A 20,946-nucleotide genomic window follows, 5' to 3' on the forward strand; every position below is an offset into this window, starting at 1 on the left:
CGGGCGAGCGAGGCGGAAGGGGCTGCGCTGGGGGCCGGGAGGGAGGAAGAAGCAGCCGGAGCGACTGGAGCCGGGCTGGTGAGATGGGGAGGGAGAGAGGGAGGGGAGAGAGGAAAAGGGGAGGAAGGGGAGAGAGGGAAGGGGGAGGGAGGGGGTAGAAGGAAAGGGGAGGGAAGAGAGAGAGGAAAAGGCGAGGGAAGAGAGAGAGGAAAAGGCGAGGGAGGGGAGAGAGGAAAAGGCGAGGGAAGAGAGGCAGGGAAAGGAGAGGGAGGAGAGAGAGGAAAAGGAGAGGGAAAAGAGAGAGGGAAAGAAGAGGGAGAAGAGAGAGAGGGAGGAGAGGGAGAAGGAGGGAAAGGAAGGGAGGAAGGGGGAGGCAGGGGAGGGAGGGAAAGGAGAGGGAAGGGAAGGGGAAGGGAGGGAGGGAGAGAGGGAGGGAAGGGAGGCAGCGAGCGAACGAAGGAATGAACGAAGGAGGGAGAGGAGGGAGTGAATCATAGAATGGTTTGGGTTGGAAGGGACCTTAAAGCCCATCTAGTTCCAACTCCCCTGCTATGGGCAGGGACGCCTTGCACCAGCCCAGGCTGCCCAAGGCCCCATCCAACCTGGCCTTGAACACCCCCAGGGATGGGGCAGCCACAGCTTCCCTGGGCAACCTGTGCCAGGGCCTCACCGCTCTCATCGTGAAGAAATTCCTTCTTGTCTCCATTCTAAATCTGCCCCTCTCCAGTTTATACCGATTGCCCCCGGTCCTATCACTACAAGCCTGTGTGAACAGTCCCTCCCCAGCTTTCCTGCAGCCCCTTCAGGTACTGGAAGGTCGCTATAAGGTCTCTTCGGTGAGAGAAAGTGAAGGAAGGAAGGAGGGAGCGAAAATGGGAAGAGAGAATCGAAGAGAGAAGGGAGCGAAGGAAGGAAGGAGGGAGGGAGGGAGAGAGGCAGGGAGCATAGGAGGGAGGGAAGGGAGGCAGGGCTCCTCGGCCCGGGGGCTGCGAGCGGGGCAGGGCTATCTCCCCCGTCAGTGGCGAAGCCCGGGGCTGCCGGGGTCTGAGTGGGTGGGACGGGGTGGAGAGGGATGGAACAGAACCCCGCGGCTGGTTCTGTTCGGCAGGGCTGCCCCGGGATGTGGCAGTCATAGCTAGGAATGCTGCTTCCCGCGCCGGGTGGCAGGAGCTGCGCTTCCCTCTCTTGCCTGTCGGGTGTGAGACTGCGAGCTTTTTGCCTTCCCTTCATGTATTTCTCATAATCGTTTTCTTTCAGGGTCATGTACCATGGGTGAACCTGTATCTGAATTCAGGTTTGGAGACCTAACTTCTTATGATGGTATTAAATCTTGCTGTAAATTGGTAAGTAGATTTGTAGCTAGAGTAATAACTTTTTCAGGTGTTCCAGTGGGGTTATACCAAGATCAAATTTATAGAGTGATTGGTAGTGTTGGTTAATTGAAGCTGCTGCAAAGATACCTTATCATAGAATTGTAGGATGGTTTGGGTTGGAAGGGACCTTAAAGCTCATTCAGTTCCAAACCCCCTGCCACGGGCAGGGACACCTCCTGTTGGATCAGGTTGCTCAAAGCCTCATCCAACCTAATCTTGAACATCTCCAGGAATGGGACATCCACACCTTCCCTGGGCAACCTGTGCCAGTGCCTCACCACCCTCACAGTGAAGAATTTCTTCCTAATATCTAATTTAAGTCTCCCCTCTTTTAGCTTAAAATTGTTCTCCCTTGTCTTGTCCCTGCACTCCCTGATAAAGACACCCCCCCCACACCCACCCCACCCCCAGTTTTCCTGTGGGCCTCCTTGTTATACCACCGTATATTGTCAATTTGCAGAAGTACTAAACTGGGGTAGAGCATAGAGACTGCGTACCCTCTATCAGGCAAGTTTTACTGAATGCATACAACTATGTAAAACTAGACAGTTGTGCATAGGTGTTATTAAGAGAACCTGACTAACCCGTTGGCTGTGTATCCAAGCCATACTCGGGATGATATACCTCACAGTGACAGATTCAGTTCCTTTAATTGCAAAGCATTCACATCTTACTTCATGGAAGTTCAAGTCTGCAAATTAACTGCAGTGTTCACCCATTCTCTGTTCTTGTCATCTCTTACATTTTTTTTCCTCTGTTTTTTGTGCCTATTAAGGCTTCTGCTTATTTAGTTGTTGCTTTTATTAAATAACCTGCAGCACTGTTCTGTTCTAATATTTCCACAAATACTTTTCTTGACTCTTTATTTTCCCTTCCTGGCTATGCTTAAGGAATCTTAGAAAAAACACCATGGTAGTTAATATTTCTGATGCTTGGAGAGTTCCGTTATGATCTTTTTACCCTCAAAGTTGCTGCTGCCAAATACAAACTAGCTGACCTACTCTTCTTATGCAGAAGTAATAAGTACAGGTAAATTGAGTTATTATTTTTAAAACTGTATCTTTACAAGGGACCGTTACGAGTCAAGTAGTGAGTCTCATTGGCAGTTGTTTAAATCGATGAATTTTTTGTACTATGGACAAAACAAGGTATTTTATCGGTTGTGTTGGTATAGAATACTAGGCATTTTATTCCTTAGGGTGGTGTGTGTGCTGTGCTCTGGAAGAAAAGGTCTTGATTCTGTGCAAGAGTTTTCAGTTGTTTTCAGGTTTGCTTTAGTGGGAATACCACCTTGGGCTTGATGTATAGAGGGTGTGTGGGGACATGTGTATGGTTTGTTTTGTTAAATATTGTTGCAAAATCTAAGCTGTGGAGTTAAGGAGACTTTTGGTCTTCTTTTGAGGTTAACGGATTTTGAAATAATAGTTAATTTTTTTCCACTTTATTATTGAGTGTCCTGATCTGTTAAATATGTCAGTGTTATAATAACTTTTGAGAGTAAGCCTTGACTTGAATTTAATGTTGTAATAGCTCAGAAATACTACTTTGGGGTGAAAACATGTGATTTCTTGTCATCACCTTAGGTCAAATTAGTAAGTTATCATTGCGCAGCATGTTAGTGTTTACAGGAAGTTTGCCACTGGAAGAAGAAAGGTCTGTTACAGAAACTTTCTGGAAGATGTGTTTGGTCATTAGTTCTGTTTTACGCTTTTCTCACGTCGTATTGAGAAATACCTTTGCATTTCTCTGAAATGATAATGGCTTTTCTCACGTTGTATTGAGAAATACCTTTGCATTTCTCTGAAATGATAATGCAGCAATACACGGACATGATACACAGTATTTAATAAATGTCACATGTATGGTGTTTGTTAAAATAATAGATGTATGGATCTGTAAAACAGAACAGTCATTTATTCTTCAGCTTGAGAGGTTCATATGGAGTATTACATTTTAAATGCATTTAAGTATTGATACAGTATGCTGCCATGGAATAGTATATCAGCCACTCACTCCACTTAGATTTTATTTATATGTATTTATTAAATAAACATGCATTAGTTGTCAAAACTTAACTATTATTTTTTGAAAACCTGTGTTATTGTCATAAACATGTTTTCTCAGGTATTCTTGAACATTATTTTGCTGCCTAGTGCCTGATTTTGAATTATTAATTTTCAGAATACTATTCCGGTGTGATTTACTGTATTGTGTAAACTATTAAAAGTTTTCCTATCCATTCATAACTGTTAATCTATGGAAGTTCTTTTCAATGGATGTGCAAGTAAGGATTTTTTTTTTCATAAGACAGCAACAAACCATCGTGTCAGATAACTCTATTAAACATGCTTTTTTCCCCGGTTTGATTTGTTGTTTTTCGGCTGTGCTTGATGTGAATTATAAAGGTTGGATCCCAAGGGGCTTGTCACTTGGTAGTGCAAAATATTGCAGGCTTCAAGTTTCCTTGCTTTCCTCAGAAAACCACTGGCAGAAGTGCATAAACATGTGGGAGGATACTGCATACTAATATTATTTTATTTTTGTGAAAAAGGGATGAGGAAGAAAAGCAGGGGGAATTCACTAGCCTTAGATTGGTCTTAGAACGTACCAGGATGCTCGTATGCATTGAATGAGTGTTATTAACATTTTCTAAACAGTTCCTGTTCAGAATGAGTACGTACATAGAGATAATTTTCCTGTATGGGTCCTTGGTGTATGCATGAGTATTTTAGTTAATTAGTAAATAGTTATAGTCAATAATAGTTAGCGAAACAAAATGAATTAGCTAAAGCTATTATTTTATGTGTCTGCATTAGTATTTTAGTTTGGATTAGAAGAACATTTTTGAAGCAAATATCCTTGTCGTCCTTGTCTTTCATGTTTTGGTTTGTGTTGTGAAGAGGTCTTAAAGCATGCTAGTGGAATTCACAGGGGATGAAACTAGTCTAGAAAGTGCTTTTAAGAGTATAGGTAATGTGCATTAACCATGAATGGGTGCTCTGTCTGTGGCACTAGATTTTAACTAATGCAGTACAAAGTACTTTGCTTGATAGATTTTTTTCCCTATTTGATCGTGCTGCTTGCTTATGAAAATATAACCACAGACCATCTTTTATACTGATATAAATATGTGCAATAATTACCTTTTGTTGAGACATAGAATTGGTGATAGAATGTAAAAATCACTTCTATTCCTCCCTTCCCCTGATGTGAACTGTTTGTATTGGTTTAATATTCAGAAACAGTTAAGTAATCATTGCTTTAGTTAGTGTAATGCATTTGCAAGATGTGTAATGTTAAAAAATATGTTTATCTTCAGGGTTATGGACTATTAAAACAGCGATCACTGCATAAGCCTAAAACAGGTGTGTAAACTAAACCAATATTGTATAACTTTCTAGCATGCTTTATGTGCTGTGCTTGGATCTTTTGTGATTGCTATTTCCCTTTTTCCTTATTTTGTCTGAATAAGTGAAAATTATTATTTCCAAGTAGAACCATTTGTATGTTCTTTTGCACTGGAAAAATCCTCATCGTTTTGCCTGAATGTAATGTGTGGAGGACTGCTATACATTTGTGAGAACAGTGTAAATAGTCAATAACATGTACATAGGTGCAGTCAATTCATGTTTTGAGGATGGAAATTAAAGGCTTGTGTTCATTATGTGTGTTTTAATTGTAGCTGTGTTTTAGCTATATAGGTCTAAAGACACCTTCAAGATGATCTTTATAGGTTAAGATTTGCAGTTATAATATTTAAAAAATATTTCTTTATTAGTTGCAGAAAAGCAGGTGACAACAGTATGCCAAGTTCTTCAATACTATTCACTATACAAATGGTTATCTGTAATGTGTGGGAAACTCAAAATTGACACAACCAGCTGTGTAGTATTAACTCTTGCATGTATTCAGGCTCTCACGTGATAATGCTTTTGTTCTGAGAGCACTTGATGCCACCTCAAAATTCTAATAAGGCTCTTTACCTTTTAAAGACACTTTTTGAGGAAAATAGATTGCGTTTTTAAAAGAGCTGTGCATCACATACATAATGGCCTCTGGAGAAAAAAGAGTATTGTTGATCTTTATGTACTATGTTGCTATATTCCACACTACCCCGGATTTACTGTAGAACGTAATTAAATGGATACAGTTAGAAGGTGCTCATGTTTTGTATGGAAAATAGCATCCCTGACAGCCATTAAACAGCTCACAGCCGTTGTTAGGCTCTTTAGAAGCATGCTGCATTTACCAGTCTATAATGTATTAAATCAATTCAGAACACAGGTAATTCCTTGGGCAAGGAATGTAAAAAACAACAAGTCCCTATTCTTACTTTCATGTAAATTCCCTCTTCTCCTTCAATTTATAAAAAAACTCAAGTTGCCAGATATATTTAGGTTGTTCAGGTTTTCTGGTTTTAGTTAGATTGTACTAGGAACACAGTGTGGAAATAACTGATGGTTTTGTATGTTTATTTGGACTTTGATTACTTGTAATGCCTAAATTGTGTGGTCTAATTCTTTACCATTTTCTTGAAGATGTTGATCCCTGTCAGGTGTGGTGCAGCCTGCCAATTGATGTGTTAAGAGAATATTGTGACATTATTAAAGTAAGCGTCTTTTGGTCTCCTCTCTTCGTGAGTGAAAGTAATTCATTAGCAGCTGGCTTGAAGTAAGTAATCATTCTTGAAATGGTTCCATCAGCCTTTATGTTTTGGGGTTTTTTTTCCTGTTGCCTCTGTAAGACATATATTTTCAGTAGTGGTTAACTACAGGAGTGCTATTACCAATGAGCAAAGTTAGTTTACATCAGAAGGCATAGTTCTTGAATATACAGAAGATGCTAAGAATGGGTTTCTGAAGTTTGGAATCTAAGAGTTTTTTTAAGTACTTAAATGGATGCCCTATATTTCAAAAGTACCAAAACCTTTACAGCTGTTTGGTTTTCTCCTGTTCTGAAGGGCTGGATTTGAGTTTGTAAACATACTCTTGCTTACATATAAATAGTAGTATTAAGATCATGTAACACAGTGTTATTTTTCTAAATAATAACTTGTTCTGTTTTGAAGCAGTTCAGAGATTTTAGAGTGGAATTGGAAGAGAGTCTGTGAATTAGACATTTTGGAAGACCTTTTTGATTTAATTAAAAAAGTTGCTGTAAGTACTATATTTTAACTTTGTGTAAGTTTTTGAGTATAATAGGTTAATTACATCTACCTTAAACATCTTGGGCTTATATCTTAAATGAGACATTTCCTTTTGTTGGAGTGAATGAGTTGTCCGATAATTGAATTGCAGCTTTCTAGAAATAAAATGTGTCACAGACTTTATTACAGTTGGAATAACTTACTGAATATTTGCAGAGTCAATAATGCAGTTGACTGGGGCATTTGTGAAATGCTAAGGGCGTCATATCAATGAGAAAAAAAGCACTATTCCCGGGTGAACAATTTACCTATGTTTTTCCCCCCTCAGTTATTTTTTCCTTATTCAACAAAAGATATGTCATATTTGCTGTTGTTGCTAATTTGGAACAGAAACAACAGTGCAGAGTGATAACAAGACATGTTCTCAGCAGCTGAAGGGAAAAGGTTTCTGTTGTTTTGTTGTTTGTTTTTTTGGTTTTTTTCTTTAATTCAGTTATGACGTTTTTAAAACAGTTGGTTTGTTGAAATTCGCTGCTCAACCCCAAGCTGTGCTTTTCCAGTCCACCTTACTGTTTGTTATATGACTTTCTGTGATTAGAAATTCATGTACTATATTGATCTTGTGGATTCATTCTTCCATATGCTCTTTTTGCTGCTCTCTCCTTCAGGCTATCCAAATTCTCTATTTTCATCTCCTTGTAGTTCAGGATGTCCCTGCAGTTTTTCCATTTTGTCTGATGTGATGAGTTCTTTGTGCTCTTTACTCCTCTGGCAGTCTCTCATTTAATCCTTATATGAGAGGGCCTGTGTATATTCCCACTTCCCTGTTTCTCTGCTTCCCGCTTCTTACTTCTTTAACCTGCATTTCCTTCTCCATGTAAAAGACTGTATATCCAATAGTAAAATTTATTTGGAGGAGCAGAAGATCTCAGGAGAGGAAATACTGTTGTTTTGGATGTTTTTCATTGGATGTATCAGCTGGTTCTTTAGTATATAGTTAACTGCAGAAGTGGGTTAAGTGACTGAATTTCCTAACTGGATGTCACAGCATTCATGTATTCTCTATTTCCACTGTTTCCATGTCATCATTTATTTATTTTTCAACAGAAATGGTAGGGAATTTGCTACTGAATACAGGAATATTTCCTGAAACTATGAAATGGAAGAAAGCAACTGTCCACATGATACTACATTCGAGCCGAACAGAAAATGTTAGAGTTGAACCTGAGCAGATAAGGATTAAAATTATCACATGTTAATAGTTTGTTCTTGTTTTCTATCCCTCTCCCAGAATGTTCCACGTTTTATTGGTGGGATACTGAGAATTGGCAGCAACATTGAAAATGTAAGTTTCTCAAATTGTTTGTAATAGGAATGCTTCTTGATGTGTGAATACAAACAAAGTATCTGTACAGTTACCTAAAATTTTAAAATACTTGCATAAATTGAGTCTGTAGTTTTTGGAATATGTGGTATATAGGACTGGAGTTCCCATTGTTGCAACTCTGAGCCACAAAATTAAGTCTGTGTGTGATGGATACTGTGAAATAAATACTCTCTGTGTAAGAAGACCAAAATGAGTAAGAACTCTGTGGTTAGTTCACATGCTGAAAATAAATGGTTTCTCTTGGAGGGTGCTGTTGCTGTGTGGTTGGGTGGGTTTAGGTTGTGCAGCTGGACGTCTAGGTCAACCCTCCAGTATCTGCTCTGGTACCTGCTGGTGGCTTTCCTTGTTGCTTTCATGCAGATTTGCTGTTTCTTGTTGAAGGCTTGTTCCTTTGAGATGTCTTTCTGCTGTCTCTGCCTTCAGTCTTGAAGATTCTTAGATTCCCTCCCATAAGCACACAGTTGTATCTTTGTGGTGTGTTTTGCTTTGTGCTTTCTGTGCTGGTAAGGGTATGTTACGCTGGAAGTATTGGTATTGTCAAAAGGACAACATACTTTATGTGTAAAGACAATAAGTTATCGTTAATATAGTTGAAGTCTTCCTGAATGAATTATTGCAGAAGAAGAGAGAAACAAATACTCCTAAGCAGAAAAAACCCAAACTGTAATGACACTAATAGTACAATTAAAATTGTAATACACATGCTTCCTAGTATCTGACGCTTTCCTGGTGTTGTGCTCACCCTCATCCTGCTTCTTGAAATCCTAACATGAATGACTTCCGTCAGGTGTTTGTGTGTGTGTGTGGTGAGGGGTATCGTCATAGCTAGCTGGAGTTCTTTGCTGTGGGGATTGCTGTTAATGATTTCATCTTCCTTGTTCTAGGATCTGCTGAAGTGCCTTATTTTTGTTTTGTGATGCGCTTTCATACCTTGCTCTTTATTTTCATTGGTCTGCACGTTCAAGTTACATGTGACTTTACTATATACAGTATGTTTTATGTATGTTAGAAACTGCTTTTTCCTGATTTTATTCAGATCTCTTTTAAACTTGGCCAGTTGTTTATAGCCATTGTTTTTCCAGTGTCGGCTTGTGCCCCATCTTGTACTTGTACTTCCCCTGGAGCAACGTGAGGCTGTTTACTCTCTTCCTAGTTTGTAACCTTTTCCCCCACTTTCTAGTTTCTGCTGTCTTCTGTAGGTTAAAGGCAAAAAAATTAAAATAACAATATTGAAGCTGGAATGCAATTTTGCAGCTGACAGCAAAAGAAGAAGCAGAATAGCTACAACTGTATATTACTGCTGGGTAACCCAGTTCCTATATTTTTTTGGTATTTGTCTTAATCATGTGAGTTTTCAAATTATTTTTCCAAATCTGTAGACCCAGATTATGTGGAATATCCAAGGCAATAGTCATTTTTCATTCAATCTCTTCCTTTCAAACAGAGCTCGATAGCACAAGTAACTTAAATTTAGTTTGAGTAGAAGGAAGTCATGATTTATGGAATTAAGTCTTAGCCCAAGTCTGCATGTCTAACAGCCTGGAGAACTTTGGGGTTTTTAATCAGCCTTGTCCCTTCACACTGAAACCATTTTGTGTGCCATCACCAAAAGAAGTTTCCAAATACAATTCTGTAATTTGAATGGCTCTCTTGTTGAAAGAATGACTGTTCTCATTTTGTGAATATGTTGTATTATGCCATGCTTAATTTATCCAGATACTTATATTTCTATGTTGTTGTCTGCTTCAGAGGGACAGGACAAGAGGAAATGGCCTCAAGCTCCACCAGGGGAGGTTTAGGCTGGACATCAGGAAAAAAATTTTCACAGAAGGGGTCATTGGACACTGGAACAGGCTACCCAGGGAGGTGGTTGAGTCACCTTCCCTGGAGGTGTTTAAGGCACGGGTGGACGAGGTGCTAAGGGACATGGTTTAGTGTTTGATAGGAATGGTTGGACTCGATGATCCGGTGGGTCTCTTCCAACCTGGTTATTCTATGATTCTATAAATCAGTAATAAGTGCATAGTGTAAGTGCTGCAGTAGTATTGTTTGTTATATTTACATGGAATACTTCCAGTACATTGCCAATGACCTTTTGGTTGTTGTTTGGTTTTGGGTTTTTTTTTCAGGGCTTTGCTTTGCATAGAATTATTTAACTTTTCTTCCTTTGTTTTCTTTTTCTTCAATTGAAATAGGGTGTCTTTGATGTTAGCGATGCACTTAGCTGGATCAGATACCTAGGTGGTACCAGTTTCCTGCAAAAGCTGGATGACCTCGCTGGTTTTGGTTTAGTCTGTCTTGAAGCTTTCTTTGCTATATGTAAGTATGAACACTTTTGAAAAAACAACAGTGAGGGAAGTCACCTGTGTTGTAGTTATGACATAATATTTGTATATATTTTGTTAGTCTGGGAGTGACTGGAAAAATAATGGTGGTTCACTGGTTTCTTTACTTTCTTTTCACTTGCTTGAACAAGCAAATTCTTCCTTGGATCTCTGTACATGGGTTGTACTTGCAGTGCATTTGCTCTTTCCGAATGGGAATTCAGGGTATTTTTTCACTTTGGTGTTCATTGTGGGCTGTATATGTGCCCTGCTATCCTTTAGCTTAGCATTAACTTGAAAGTTGCACAAAATATTATTTGGGTCTTTCTGTTAAACATTTTGCATTTTTTGTCAAAATATTAATTGAAATGTTAGTCATATTAAAAAAAACTAGCTTATGTCGCTCATGAGAGTTACCATAAGATATTAACACTAGCAGCAGAACTTCTGCTGCAAGAACGAGAAGCTCCCAGACTGCTGGTTTTGATGTGTATTAAATGGCCTGTATTCTAGTCTTACTTTTTGCATATAGCATTCCAACTCAGCTGTTGCAGTAAGTAATGGGATAGTAGAAATCAAATTTCCATCTGAGGAGAAGAGTGCTTTTATAGTTAAGTACTGAAGTACAAATTCTTTAAAATACAAATATTTACAAATCTTTATAATGCAGATTTCTTTAAAATACAAACAAGTTTCTCATGATTGCTTGAACTTAGGCAAGGGCTTAAGTGTTTGGTGATCTGCAGCCAGTTATTTTGGGCTTAGTTAATAATAAATAATTCCTTTTCTTTTGAATGTTTCTGTTGCTTAATTTGTTCCTAATATTTAGTTGGTATGTCAAATTTTGCTTCTACTGTACTTTTCTGAATTTTGTCTGCAGGCAAATGTGTCATTACTAAAGTTGCTTTGGAAGATTGTAATTTAGTTGAAGAATTTGAAGCTATGACGTGTGAAGAGTGTAGAAGGGTAAGAGAAGATATTAGAACATGTTTGTGCTTTTATTTTTTGTTGTTATTTTTTGAGGGTGTTTTGTATCCTTGAAGGTGATAAAAATCACTGAATGATCAAAGGTTAAAGATAAAGGTTTCAGAAGCTTGAGTGAATAATTGTCCTGACATGAATGGTTACCTTGAAGTCCTGGCCTAATAAATAGAACATTAGTTGTTTATGTTGCCGGTGTACGTTGGAGAGTGTTCCCTTCCTCATCCCCTGGAAAACTCAGGAAATGTGTATTGGTAGAAGATTGTGCAACTTGATCCTTTTAAAACAGAAATAAGATGCTTTCAAATTCTTTCCCACGTGTTCCTTTAGCGTAGTATTTGTTTTTTTATGCTATAGGAGTCTGGTTAATTCCTCTATCTTCCTTGCTACAATTCTATAGTTCAGGAGCTACGCTGAAAGGCACTGAGTAGGGAACTGGTTGAGTTGTGCAATATACGAGGCCTACTTTGCTATTTATCACATGCTCACTTTTGATGCCAACGATACTATGGAACCCAGGAGACCTTTTGAGTTAGTCCTGGTTTTTAATTATTGTTCATTGTATTCTTGTCTGTATAACACTCATTTGTACACCTTTAAGCTTATTAATTGCAATGAATTAAGAGTATTAAATTGCTACTAGTAGTGCATATGTAAACTGTTTTTACAAGCATAAAAACTTAGCTGCCTCTTGTTAAATGTTTTGTTTACTTCTCATTGCAGCTGAGGTTAATTACAGTGATTGCCAAATTGTTTTTTCTTGATTTCGCAGAACAGTGAATTTATGAAACAGAAAGGAAACGAGGAATTTTCCCAAAGAAACTTTGATCGTGCTATAATGTCATATACTAAAGCCATAGAATTTTGGTAAGAACTAAACTGGTTAAGTAGTTTGTGTTCAGCTTATTTAGATGTATCCTGATTTTGTGTAGTTTTGCAGAAGCTACTCTACTTGGGTCCAAAAGATACTTCATGAAAAAAAAAAAAAAGCTACGTAACACAGTTTTTGCTCTATTTTATTTCTTGTTACTAGTGGTTGTTTGCACTTTTACTGCCCCCAAAGCTCGCCTAGGGTTTAAAGCTGATCTAAATTGGCTAACAGTGTGTATAATAAACCTGAAAGGAAGTAAGTTATTTGGTGTGAACAGCCACTTTTGATATCATCAGTCCTAAATATTTTTCCAGTGGAACGTATGGCCAACTGTTGCAAATATTTATCATCTTGGTTATGATACAGAAAGAGTGAACAAGAACAAGTGTTTATTTTTAAGTTCTTGCCAACTCTATGTGATAGGCTTAATTTCCATTTGGTGTAATTGCTGTTTGTGTTGTAGTAGAGCAAATGCTGCTTTTACAAGTTCTGGTATGTAAAAATATGTTGAAATTCATAAAGTTCCACCTTTCATAAAAAATTGCTTGTGCAAATTTTTTTTTCATTGTGTAGTCTGTAGCTTTATAATTGTGCAGCTGAAAGGATTAGCATATTGCTGATGTCTTGCTGCAGGTTTTATGTCACATAGTGGGATACATACCGAATTCAAGCTGATTTTAACCTCCTTGAAAAGATGAGTAGGCTTACTTCAGTCAGGTGGCTGTATCTGAGATGATGGGGGCAGGCTGAGAAGGCTTTGCTCGGGGTAGCTGATGGTAGGGACAGGGAAGCAAAATGTAGTGAAAGAACAAAAAAAAATGCCGTGGCTTGGAAAGAGCAAAGGAAGTCTCATGGTTTCTAGGGGCTCTGGAGTTAAGCTGTTACAGCTATTTGCTTGAAACTGTTCTTTGTCCTCCAGACGCTGCTGAAAGGTGAAGAACAGCTCAGTCATGTCTATCAGCTAGAAAATTCTTCTTCATCTGCTCTGCGCACTGTCTTCCCTTTCTTGTTCTCCCAGTGTGAGCTGACTTTCACACTCCTTCACTAATTAGCTGCATCCTCCCTTGGCTTTCTTTCAAGTGATTGCTGGATTACATATACTGATTGCCCCTTCCCATTCTCCATTAGGTACATTGTGGGGGCAATGAATGCTTTATCTCTTTGGGTATGCTGCTTAGTCTGCCCAGTCAAGCAGAGGGTTATGGAAAAGTTGTAGACCCAGTGATGGACTGGAGACTTCAGCATGGGGAAGAGCAGGCTTTGAGGGGATCTTATAACAACCTTCCAGTACCTGAAAGGGGCCTACAAGAAAGCTGGGGACTGTTCACAAAGGCTTGTAGTGATAGGATGAGGGGGAATGGGTATAAATTGGAGAGGGACAGATTTAGACTAGACATAAGAAATAATTTCTTCACGATGAGAGTGGCACAGGTTGCCCAGGGAAGCTGTGGCTGCCCCATCCCTGGAGTTGTTAAAGGCTAGGCTGGATGGGGCCTTGGGCAGCCTGATCTAGTGGGAGGTGTCCCTGCCCATGGCAGGGGGGTTGGAACTGGCTTTAAGGTCCCTTCCAACCCAAACTATTCTATGATTCTATGATCCAGAAATATTCATGGGATATTTGAATTAATTGGGCCTTCGAAATTAGGAATTCCAGAACAAACTAAAATGGAGTGTATGTGATAGTTGAGCTGGACTTTCCATGCCTTATGCCTTTCTTTGACTTTTTGTTTGTATGTTTGGGCGTTTTGGCTGGCTGTCTCTCTCTCTTTTGTTAACAAAGCTCAGAGGGAACATGTCAGCCATACATTTGCACCATTTAAGGTGTGCTTTGATTCATTTGTTAGAGCCTGGTGAGTTGGAGAATGAGTTTAAATCCCTCTACTTTTTTTGTATTATTTTTTAAGTAGGCTGAAAACAAATTGAATCGGTTGGAAGTTGCATTAGTGGGCCCAAATCTTCCAAATTGTTACATGATTAAAACTACTATGCCCAGTGATTTAACTTGTAAATCAATGGGACTATTCAAGGAAACTTGTATATAATTGTTGGTGCTAGAGTGTTTGCAACCATTTATTTTGAAAACTTTAAAATTTTAGAAAGTAATCTATGTTGCTAACTTTTTTTTTTTTTTTTTAAGTCCTGTAAACCATCTCCTGTATGGAAACCGAGCTCTTTGTTTAATTCTCACAAAACAGTACAAGTAAGTAATCCCTTGTTTATCATCAGAAACGTTGTGGGATCTGCAGTTAAAAATTGTCAATATATTTCTGATAATAAGAAAAATTAATAATATGAGGTGTATCTGTTGGCAGTATGTAATACCATTTAAAATTGGAGTGGGGGGTTATCAACAGGGGGAAGAATCTCAGTACTGGTGATTATTGTGGTTTTATTATAACTCATCGTGGATATAAGGATTATTTTCCTTAAGCCAGTTGTTAAGCTACAGTCTTGTTTATGCACAAAATGGATGTATATCTTTTATGTACAGCCAACCCAAGAATTTATTGTTAGCATGATAGTAGTCTTGCACTCATGACTCAAGTGAAGTTTTAAGGGTCTCATTGTTATTAGTTCAGATCTAACTTTTGAAATAAAAAAAGATAATGACAATGTAACTAAAATTACTTGTCCACATGATTCTTAGTTTCTGCCCATTTTCCTGGAGTTATGCTCACCCCTCCACTGCTCCTCTGAGTAGGTACTAAAGTTGGTAGTTCTGTTGCTGTAGCAGTGGGGTTAGAGAGCTGCAGAGTCGTCCTCTAGGAGGAATGTGATGTTCATGCTGATGGTTTCCTCACTCTGGGATCCACTTGGGGTCGCTTTTGTGTTTGCTAGCATTCTATTGCACCTTTGCTTTGTCTTTGTTCATCTGCAGCTCTGTTTTACATCTGAGTTTGCTGTACACGGTGCTTTTTATAGCTCTTACTTTTTCTTTGTTACTATGGAAGTGTATTTGTCTGGATTTGGCATGTGTCACGGTCCACTCCGAAGTGGACACGTGATGGTTTATTTCAGCTGTGATCTCAGAGTGAAAAAAAAAAAGCAATAATTCAACAAGTCAAGCGAGTTAAATTTCAATCCAAACAGTAACTTTATTAATTGTGCCCATAAAGCGGCGTGTGATAGAAAGAGAGAATAAGGAGAAGATGGGGAGAAAAGGGAAGAAAAAGGGGTTTACAGCTACCACCACGGGTCATAGACATCCGGCATCTCTGGGGGTCCCGGTCCAAAAGGTGTTCCACTGCTTCTGTCTTCGATCGAGGTGATCTCATGGTGGGGAAGATCTTCAAAATTCAGCTGCTCCAGAGCTGTCTTTTATGCTAGTCAATCTCCTTGTGACCCGCCTTTGCTTCTGTGGAGATGTGCCAATCTCCACCTAGGAGGCCACACATGCAGAGAGAGGAATGTCTGGTTTGGAGGCAGGTCTCCTCCCCCTGCACGTGCACTCCTCCTGGTGGCAGTGGTCGACTTGGGGTCTCCCGATGAAGGCCAGTAGTCATTATCACCTTGAAATCTGTTTGAACTATTCTTCGTGCATGCTCTGTTGGGATATGGGTCTGTGTTAAGCCCTATCATTAATTTTCCTGTCTTTTTCTTTACTTCATGGATCTTTCACAATAGTAGGTACAGGTAGCAGGGAGGCTTTGGAGGCAGGTACAAAGCATTCGTTCTGTACCAGCTTTGGCAGGTACAACACTTCTTTGCATACCAGCTTTGGCTGTTTTCATAAGGCCTGCATCTGTGATATATACAGTCAAGTTCTGAGGCTTAGCACCTGATGAGAAAATGTTGAGGCAGAAATCGATCCTTTGATGGACCCTTACAGCATGTTCACCCTGACCGTTGGTGAATTATTTATAACCCTGAGGTCTCTGTTCTAAAGCTTATGCTCTGTCTCTTGTCTTCTTGTGCCTAATACTAATCTGTGTTGATCTTTTGTGTCCACAAAGTATCTGCTGTTATATCAGGGTTGTACTTTACAGGGCATCATCATTTTGGAGTTATAAATACCTCCTTCTGTATAGATAGTAGTAACAAGCAGTTATTCAGTCTAAATCTATGGTTGTACCACACCAAGATAAACACAGGCGGAACAAATTAGCTGTGGACACCGGGTCAGTTACAGAAATTGCTGCCACAATTAAACCAAGTAAAAGGAAGCTGCAGGCAGGTCTAGATGTAGTTCACGCTGAGGGAGACTGAGAAACCTCAGCCCTGCGGTTTTCCCCACTTGGCACTGAGCTTAGGCCTGCTATTGGTGGCAGCAGTACTACAGTTCAGGACTGTGCAGTTCTGTAGTGTTCTCCAGATCATCTCATGGAGAGTTCATGGCTTCTCTGAAGGCGTATGTATGCCTCTTGTTTTCAGAGCCTAGTGAGAGGCAACGGTCCTATTCCCTCCCAGGCTTTGGTATGGAACAGAGCCTTTCACCACAGCTGGGTCTTCTCTTTTGGTATTTTGATAGTGCCTGGGGCAACTTCCCTAGCAGTGCACGAGGCAGTATAAAGTTGGCACTGGAGGAAGGACTGATTGAGTGAAAACAAAACGTAACAGCACGCACTAGAGAATGAGACCAGTGCTTCATTTTTTTCTAATCTTTTCAACTGCTTTTGTAATCTCTTAATATCTATACCCTTATGTCTGTTTTTTACCTAAGCATTTTTCTTTCCTTTGCAAAACCTTCCAGGTGCAGTTTCTCCCATTCTAGTCACTACCTCTGCTGGGGTTTTTTAATTACCAGGTTTTAAAAATGTATTGCTACATCTCTGATTTCTGACATTTGTACCTTGGGGTTCTCTGCTTCGAAGGGGGTGGTTCTGACTCTTTCATTTCACTGAATCAATTCTCATTGAAATCTCTGAAGGATTTTGTTGTGTAAAACGTACTTCTCGTCTCTAAATTGTGTCTTTCAGGCTTCTCTTTAGTATCTAGCCTTCTTTACCACAGAGTGTCTTATTCTCCTGCTTCAGATCCCTCTGTACAATCTTTCCTGCTGTAACAGTTACAAAACCAGTGGTGGTGACAAGGCAATTGATGATGACTTTAATGTGAAATGAGATTATTTTTCACATTCCTTCTGTTTCTGAAAGTAAAATGGTTATCACCTTGAAGGTCTCTGAAGTTTTATGTCTTGGTGCAGACATTTTCTAAAGGCTTCAGTGGGTCAGCATGACCCAGGCAATGAAGGAATGAGCTATTTGTCCTGCTATCTGACGCAGCTAGTTCAGTGAAGGAGGAGTGGTATATCCCAATGGTATATGAACTCCATAACTTCTTGCTTCAGACAGTGTTGGTATCAGCAGAAGCCACCACTGCTGCTCACTGCCCTCTCCTGTAGCTGTAGGGATACTGTGCTTCTCTTCTGACCTGACCAAAATTGTAATTGTGGTTATTCCACAACACCTCATATATACAAAGTCAGTTGGGTGTATACTTGGGCTTCAGTTGTTAGGAGTTTTGGAGGCTATTGTTTTTTGTACTTTTTTTACCTGCTCAGCAGGTAATATTTGTGCCTTCAAATCTCTAGCTATGATTATGTAACTGTAGTATAATTTCTGTCAAAATCCTTTGGTTTGGTATCCAGGCTTTTTTTATTAAGGCTTTGCTTTTTAAAGGAACACTTTGTTAGAACTGAGTTAGGGGGTAGGTGCCTATGCAGAAATGCTGGAAAACCTAGTAGAAAAGGGGAGGGAAAAAATATCTGATGGGTGAAATGCTGTAACATTTTAACCCAGATAAGTTTCAGCTGAGAAGCATTATCTGACCGTGCCTTTACACAGGTGAATGGACTGTGCTTTTATGTTTTTATAGTGCTTTGTACATCTGATTTGTAGATTTTTTCTGAAGTATGAATGATAAATACCTCATCTTTTTTCCTTTATTCTCTAAGGAAAGCTCTTGCTGATGGAAAAAGAGCCATTGTTTTGAAGCCTAATTGGCCGAAGGTTAGTTTCATATACATCTCCAAATATTTCTTTGTTGGTACTATAAACCAATGTAAGAACCCAGAGTCTGAAGTACTGGATTGTCCCAGGTATATGTGGCATGTTCTCATCTGCGTTTAGTGCTAACGGCAGTAAAATGAACACTTTACCCTTATGGACTGAGCATTCTGCTTCAGTCAGCGAATTATATAGTTTGTTTGGTTTTTTTATATTAAAAATGTTATTTTGATGTGCTTGTAAATGTTGTCACATGGTCTTCTGCATGTGTAAGACAGAAGAAAACAATTACATTGTTGTGCATAGCTATGTTATCACAATGCTTGAAAAAGAATATTTTTAGTCCTTACAGTAAAAAAATAATGATTAATGAGCAACATGTATTTCCCAATATTCTTGGCCTAAAGAAGAGTAAATAAGGGATGGTTACAAAATTGCAAAGTAGTAGTTGAGATAGGGGATAAAGTAAATTTGCTGTGTTCCAAAGCCAGAGGCTAGATGCTGCTCCCAGTGAATTAGCTTTCTGTTTTAGCGTGCTGAGTAGTTGAAAACTTAGATTATTCATCATATGATGTGGAACAGGTGGACTTGATAACTTTTAAGTATGTTAAATTTTCCTTTGTTTTGTCTGCTGCAGCTTTTTCTGATAGAAATTGGTTTTCTTATTTCTGTGAATGAATGCTTGAAATTCAAATTCCTGTCCATGTAGGGTCACTACCACTTCTGTAAGGCACTGTCATTACTGGGGGAACATGAACTGGCTTTGGAAGCTAATGAGAGAGCTCAAGAACTATGCAAGAATATTTTTGATGGACTTAAGGATCTCATTCAACAAAATGAAAAGTTAAGGAAGACAATAGAAGAAATCAATGGTAACCTTTCCTCATTTCAAAATCTGCCTTGAACAGAGCAAAACTCCCTCATTGCTAACTTGTCTTTGAAGCTAGCTGATTTTTTTTTTCCCCTACCTATATAATTTTCTATAGGTATTCAACAACACGAACCAAACCCAAAGAAGTCACTTGAGAAAAAGTAAGCAACTGTCAAGTCTTTTTTTTTTTTTAAAATGAGCAACGCTTATATAAACTAATATAAATACGAGTAATATTTTATTTATAAATTTTATATATAAATATACATAAAATTTAAGTAATATTTAGTATAGATATTGCTTAAATTTTGTTATTTATTAGTAAATGAAAATGAAAGGAATAAGCTTTCCAGAACTGCAACCAGAGTGCAGCCTAGGAGTAAAGAGGACTCTTAGGAAATAAGTTGTCTTGAGATGTGTTATACTTCCAAGCAGTTTCCTTAAGCATTAAGTTTACCTGCTGTAGAAATAATAGGAAGCAGCTACATTTTCATGTTTTCTGTCCTCCCAACTTGAAGTACTTTGCTGTTGAGGCAATTTGGTGCCTGAGAATGTGTTAACTTTGCTATACAAAGTTCAGTAGGAGATTAAGCTGATTGGAGGAACTGAGTGCTAGCAAATGCTTTTTGGCAATGATAAAAATGAATGTGTATCCTGGTATGTAGAAATTTGGTTTTGCCACATCTATTCTGTGCTTTTGCACAGTGCTGTCACTCAGAGACAGTGAGAGACTGTGTTCACAGACTGAGCTAAGTTACAATATATACTGTAAGTTATGTATTCAACATTTTTCTGGATGATCTTTTATTTTTAATGGTCTCCTTGTACTGATGTGCTGTTATTCAGAATGGTACAGTAAGTAAACTACTAAACAATTTTATGTAAACCTGAAAATTGTGGAAGAACTTAATTTTTATATAGTTCTATAACTCAAATAAAACGTGGCCTTGGGCAAGATTGTTTTAGTTTTTGGTTTTTTTTTTTAAATTGATTACCTTTTTTTTTAAACATGTGTGCATTTTCTATCTCCTTTATAGAAATGGTGTGCTCTTTTGTTGTTCTATTTTTGCATGACCTTGGACTGTGCAATTTGAAGACGTAAAGAATGGCTGCTTGATAAAATTATTTAAGTATGCTAATACCATTATGCTTCTATGAGGGGTAGATTCCTTGTATTTATCTTTGTTTTCTTCATGGTATGCGTCTTATGTACGGACATCAACATTGGAAGAACTAGGGTTCTCTCTTTTTACATATCAGAGACTGCAGTTCTTCAGAATCCCGTTTAATGTCTCAAGAGCAAAATAAACTAGAAAAAGACAAAAAGAGAACACAGTCTGATCCTAAAGATCCTCGTTGTCATCAAAAACATGATACCAGGGTAAGTTATGCTACATCTGAAATTAAAAAACTAACAGTGTATTAATTTTCATCATCCTGCAGTGTGTTATTTAATGGTGTGGCTGAAACTTTGCAGCCACTGTGTTTTAGTAATTGTGTGCTTCCTCAGCCAAGTGCACTGTTCCTGGAATATTTAACTACCGAATCTGTGTTCAGAACTTTGGATTTGAAAGGAGGTGGGAAGTGGTTGCTTGAATGAGAAGGTGGAGGTATATGCTGTGTAGAGGAGACGGGTCTGTTTGGCGTTATTTAAAGTGAGACTGAAGTCACATTCAGATGTGGGCTCCCCTTGGCTTTGGGAGAGGATTCAGTTAACATATATAGGAGTGATGGAATTCACCAGAAGATGCTTTAACTAAAGTTAATTTGTATACAGGGAGTTTGCTATACTGGAGCATCGCTTTGCACTGATATTGTGACATTAAGCTATTTACACGATTATAGACAGTTATTTTTATGCTCTGATAAACAGATTCCTTCTGTATGGGAAAAACGCTGGTTAAATAGTATGCTTAAGTGAAATTTATTTACAAGTAGGGTCTAGTGGTTCTCAAATATCAGTTTGGCTTGTGTGTTTATAAGACATGTAGTCCTAAAATGCAAGATGGATTTGTGTTAGTTTAGTAGCCCTTTGATTCATTCTTTCA

General features: G+C 38.7%; 1 protein-coding gene across 3 annotated transcripts in view; it reads left to right on the top strand.

Moving 5' to 3' along the window:
* Positions 1-59: 59 nt before the first annotated feature.
* Positions 60-20,946, top strand: part of TTC3 (tetratricopeptide repeat domain 3) — a 67,693-nt gene continuing 46,806 nt past the window's right edge. For 2 of the 3 annotated variants that reach the window (XM_069871564.1, XM_069871580.1), the window contains exons 1-14: positions 60-78; positions 1,258-1,343; positions 4,693-4,738; positions 5,912-6,044; positions 6,442-6,529; positions 7,811-7,864; positions 10,102-10,225; positions 11,111-11,196; positions 11,984-12,078; positions 14,220-14,282; positions 17,976-18,030; positions 18,737-18,899; positions 19,014-19,059; positions 20,159-20,279. In XM_069871564.1, coding sequence (XP_069727665.1) covers positions 1,269-1,343; positions 4,693-4,738; positions 5,912-6,044; positions 6,442-6,529; positions 7,811-7,864; positions 10,102-10,225; positions 11,111-11,196; positions 11,984-12,078; positions 14,220-14,282; positions 17,976-18,030; positions 18,737-18,899; positions 19,014-19,059; positions 20,159-20,279 — 1,149 coding nt within the window. In that variant the 5' untranslated portion in view covers positions 60-78; positions 1,258-1,268. The remainder of the gene's footprint in view (positions 79-1,257; positions 1,344-4,692; positions 4,739-5,911; positions 6,045-6,441; positions 6,530-7,810; positions 7,865-10,101; positions 10,226-11,110; positions 11,197-11,983; positions 12,079-14,219; positions 14,283-17,975; positions 18,031-18,736; positions 18,900-19,013; positions 19,060-20,158; positions 20,280-20,946) is intronic. The other variant, XM_069871573.1, reaches the window with a different exon arrangement.

Source organism: Phaenicophaeus curvirostris, chromosome 1 (assembly GCF_032191515.1).
Source record: "Phaenicophaeus curvirostris isolate KB17595 chromosome 1, BPBGC_Pcur_1.0, whole genome shotgun sequence".
NCBI classification, from domain to species: domain Eukaryota; kingdom Metazoa; phylum Chordata; class Aves; order Cuculiformes; family Cuculidae; genus Phaenicophaeus; species Phaenicophaeus curvirostris.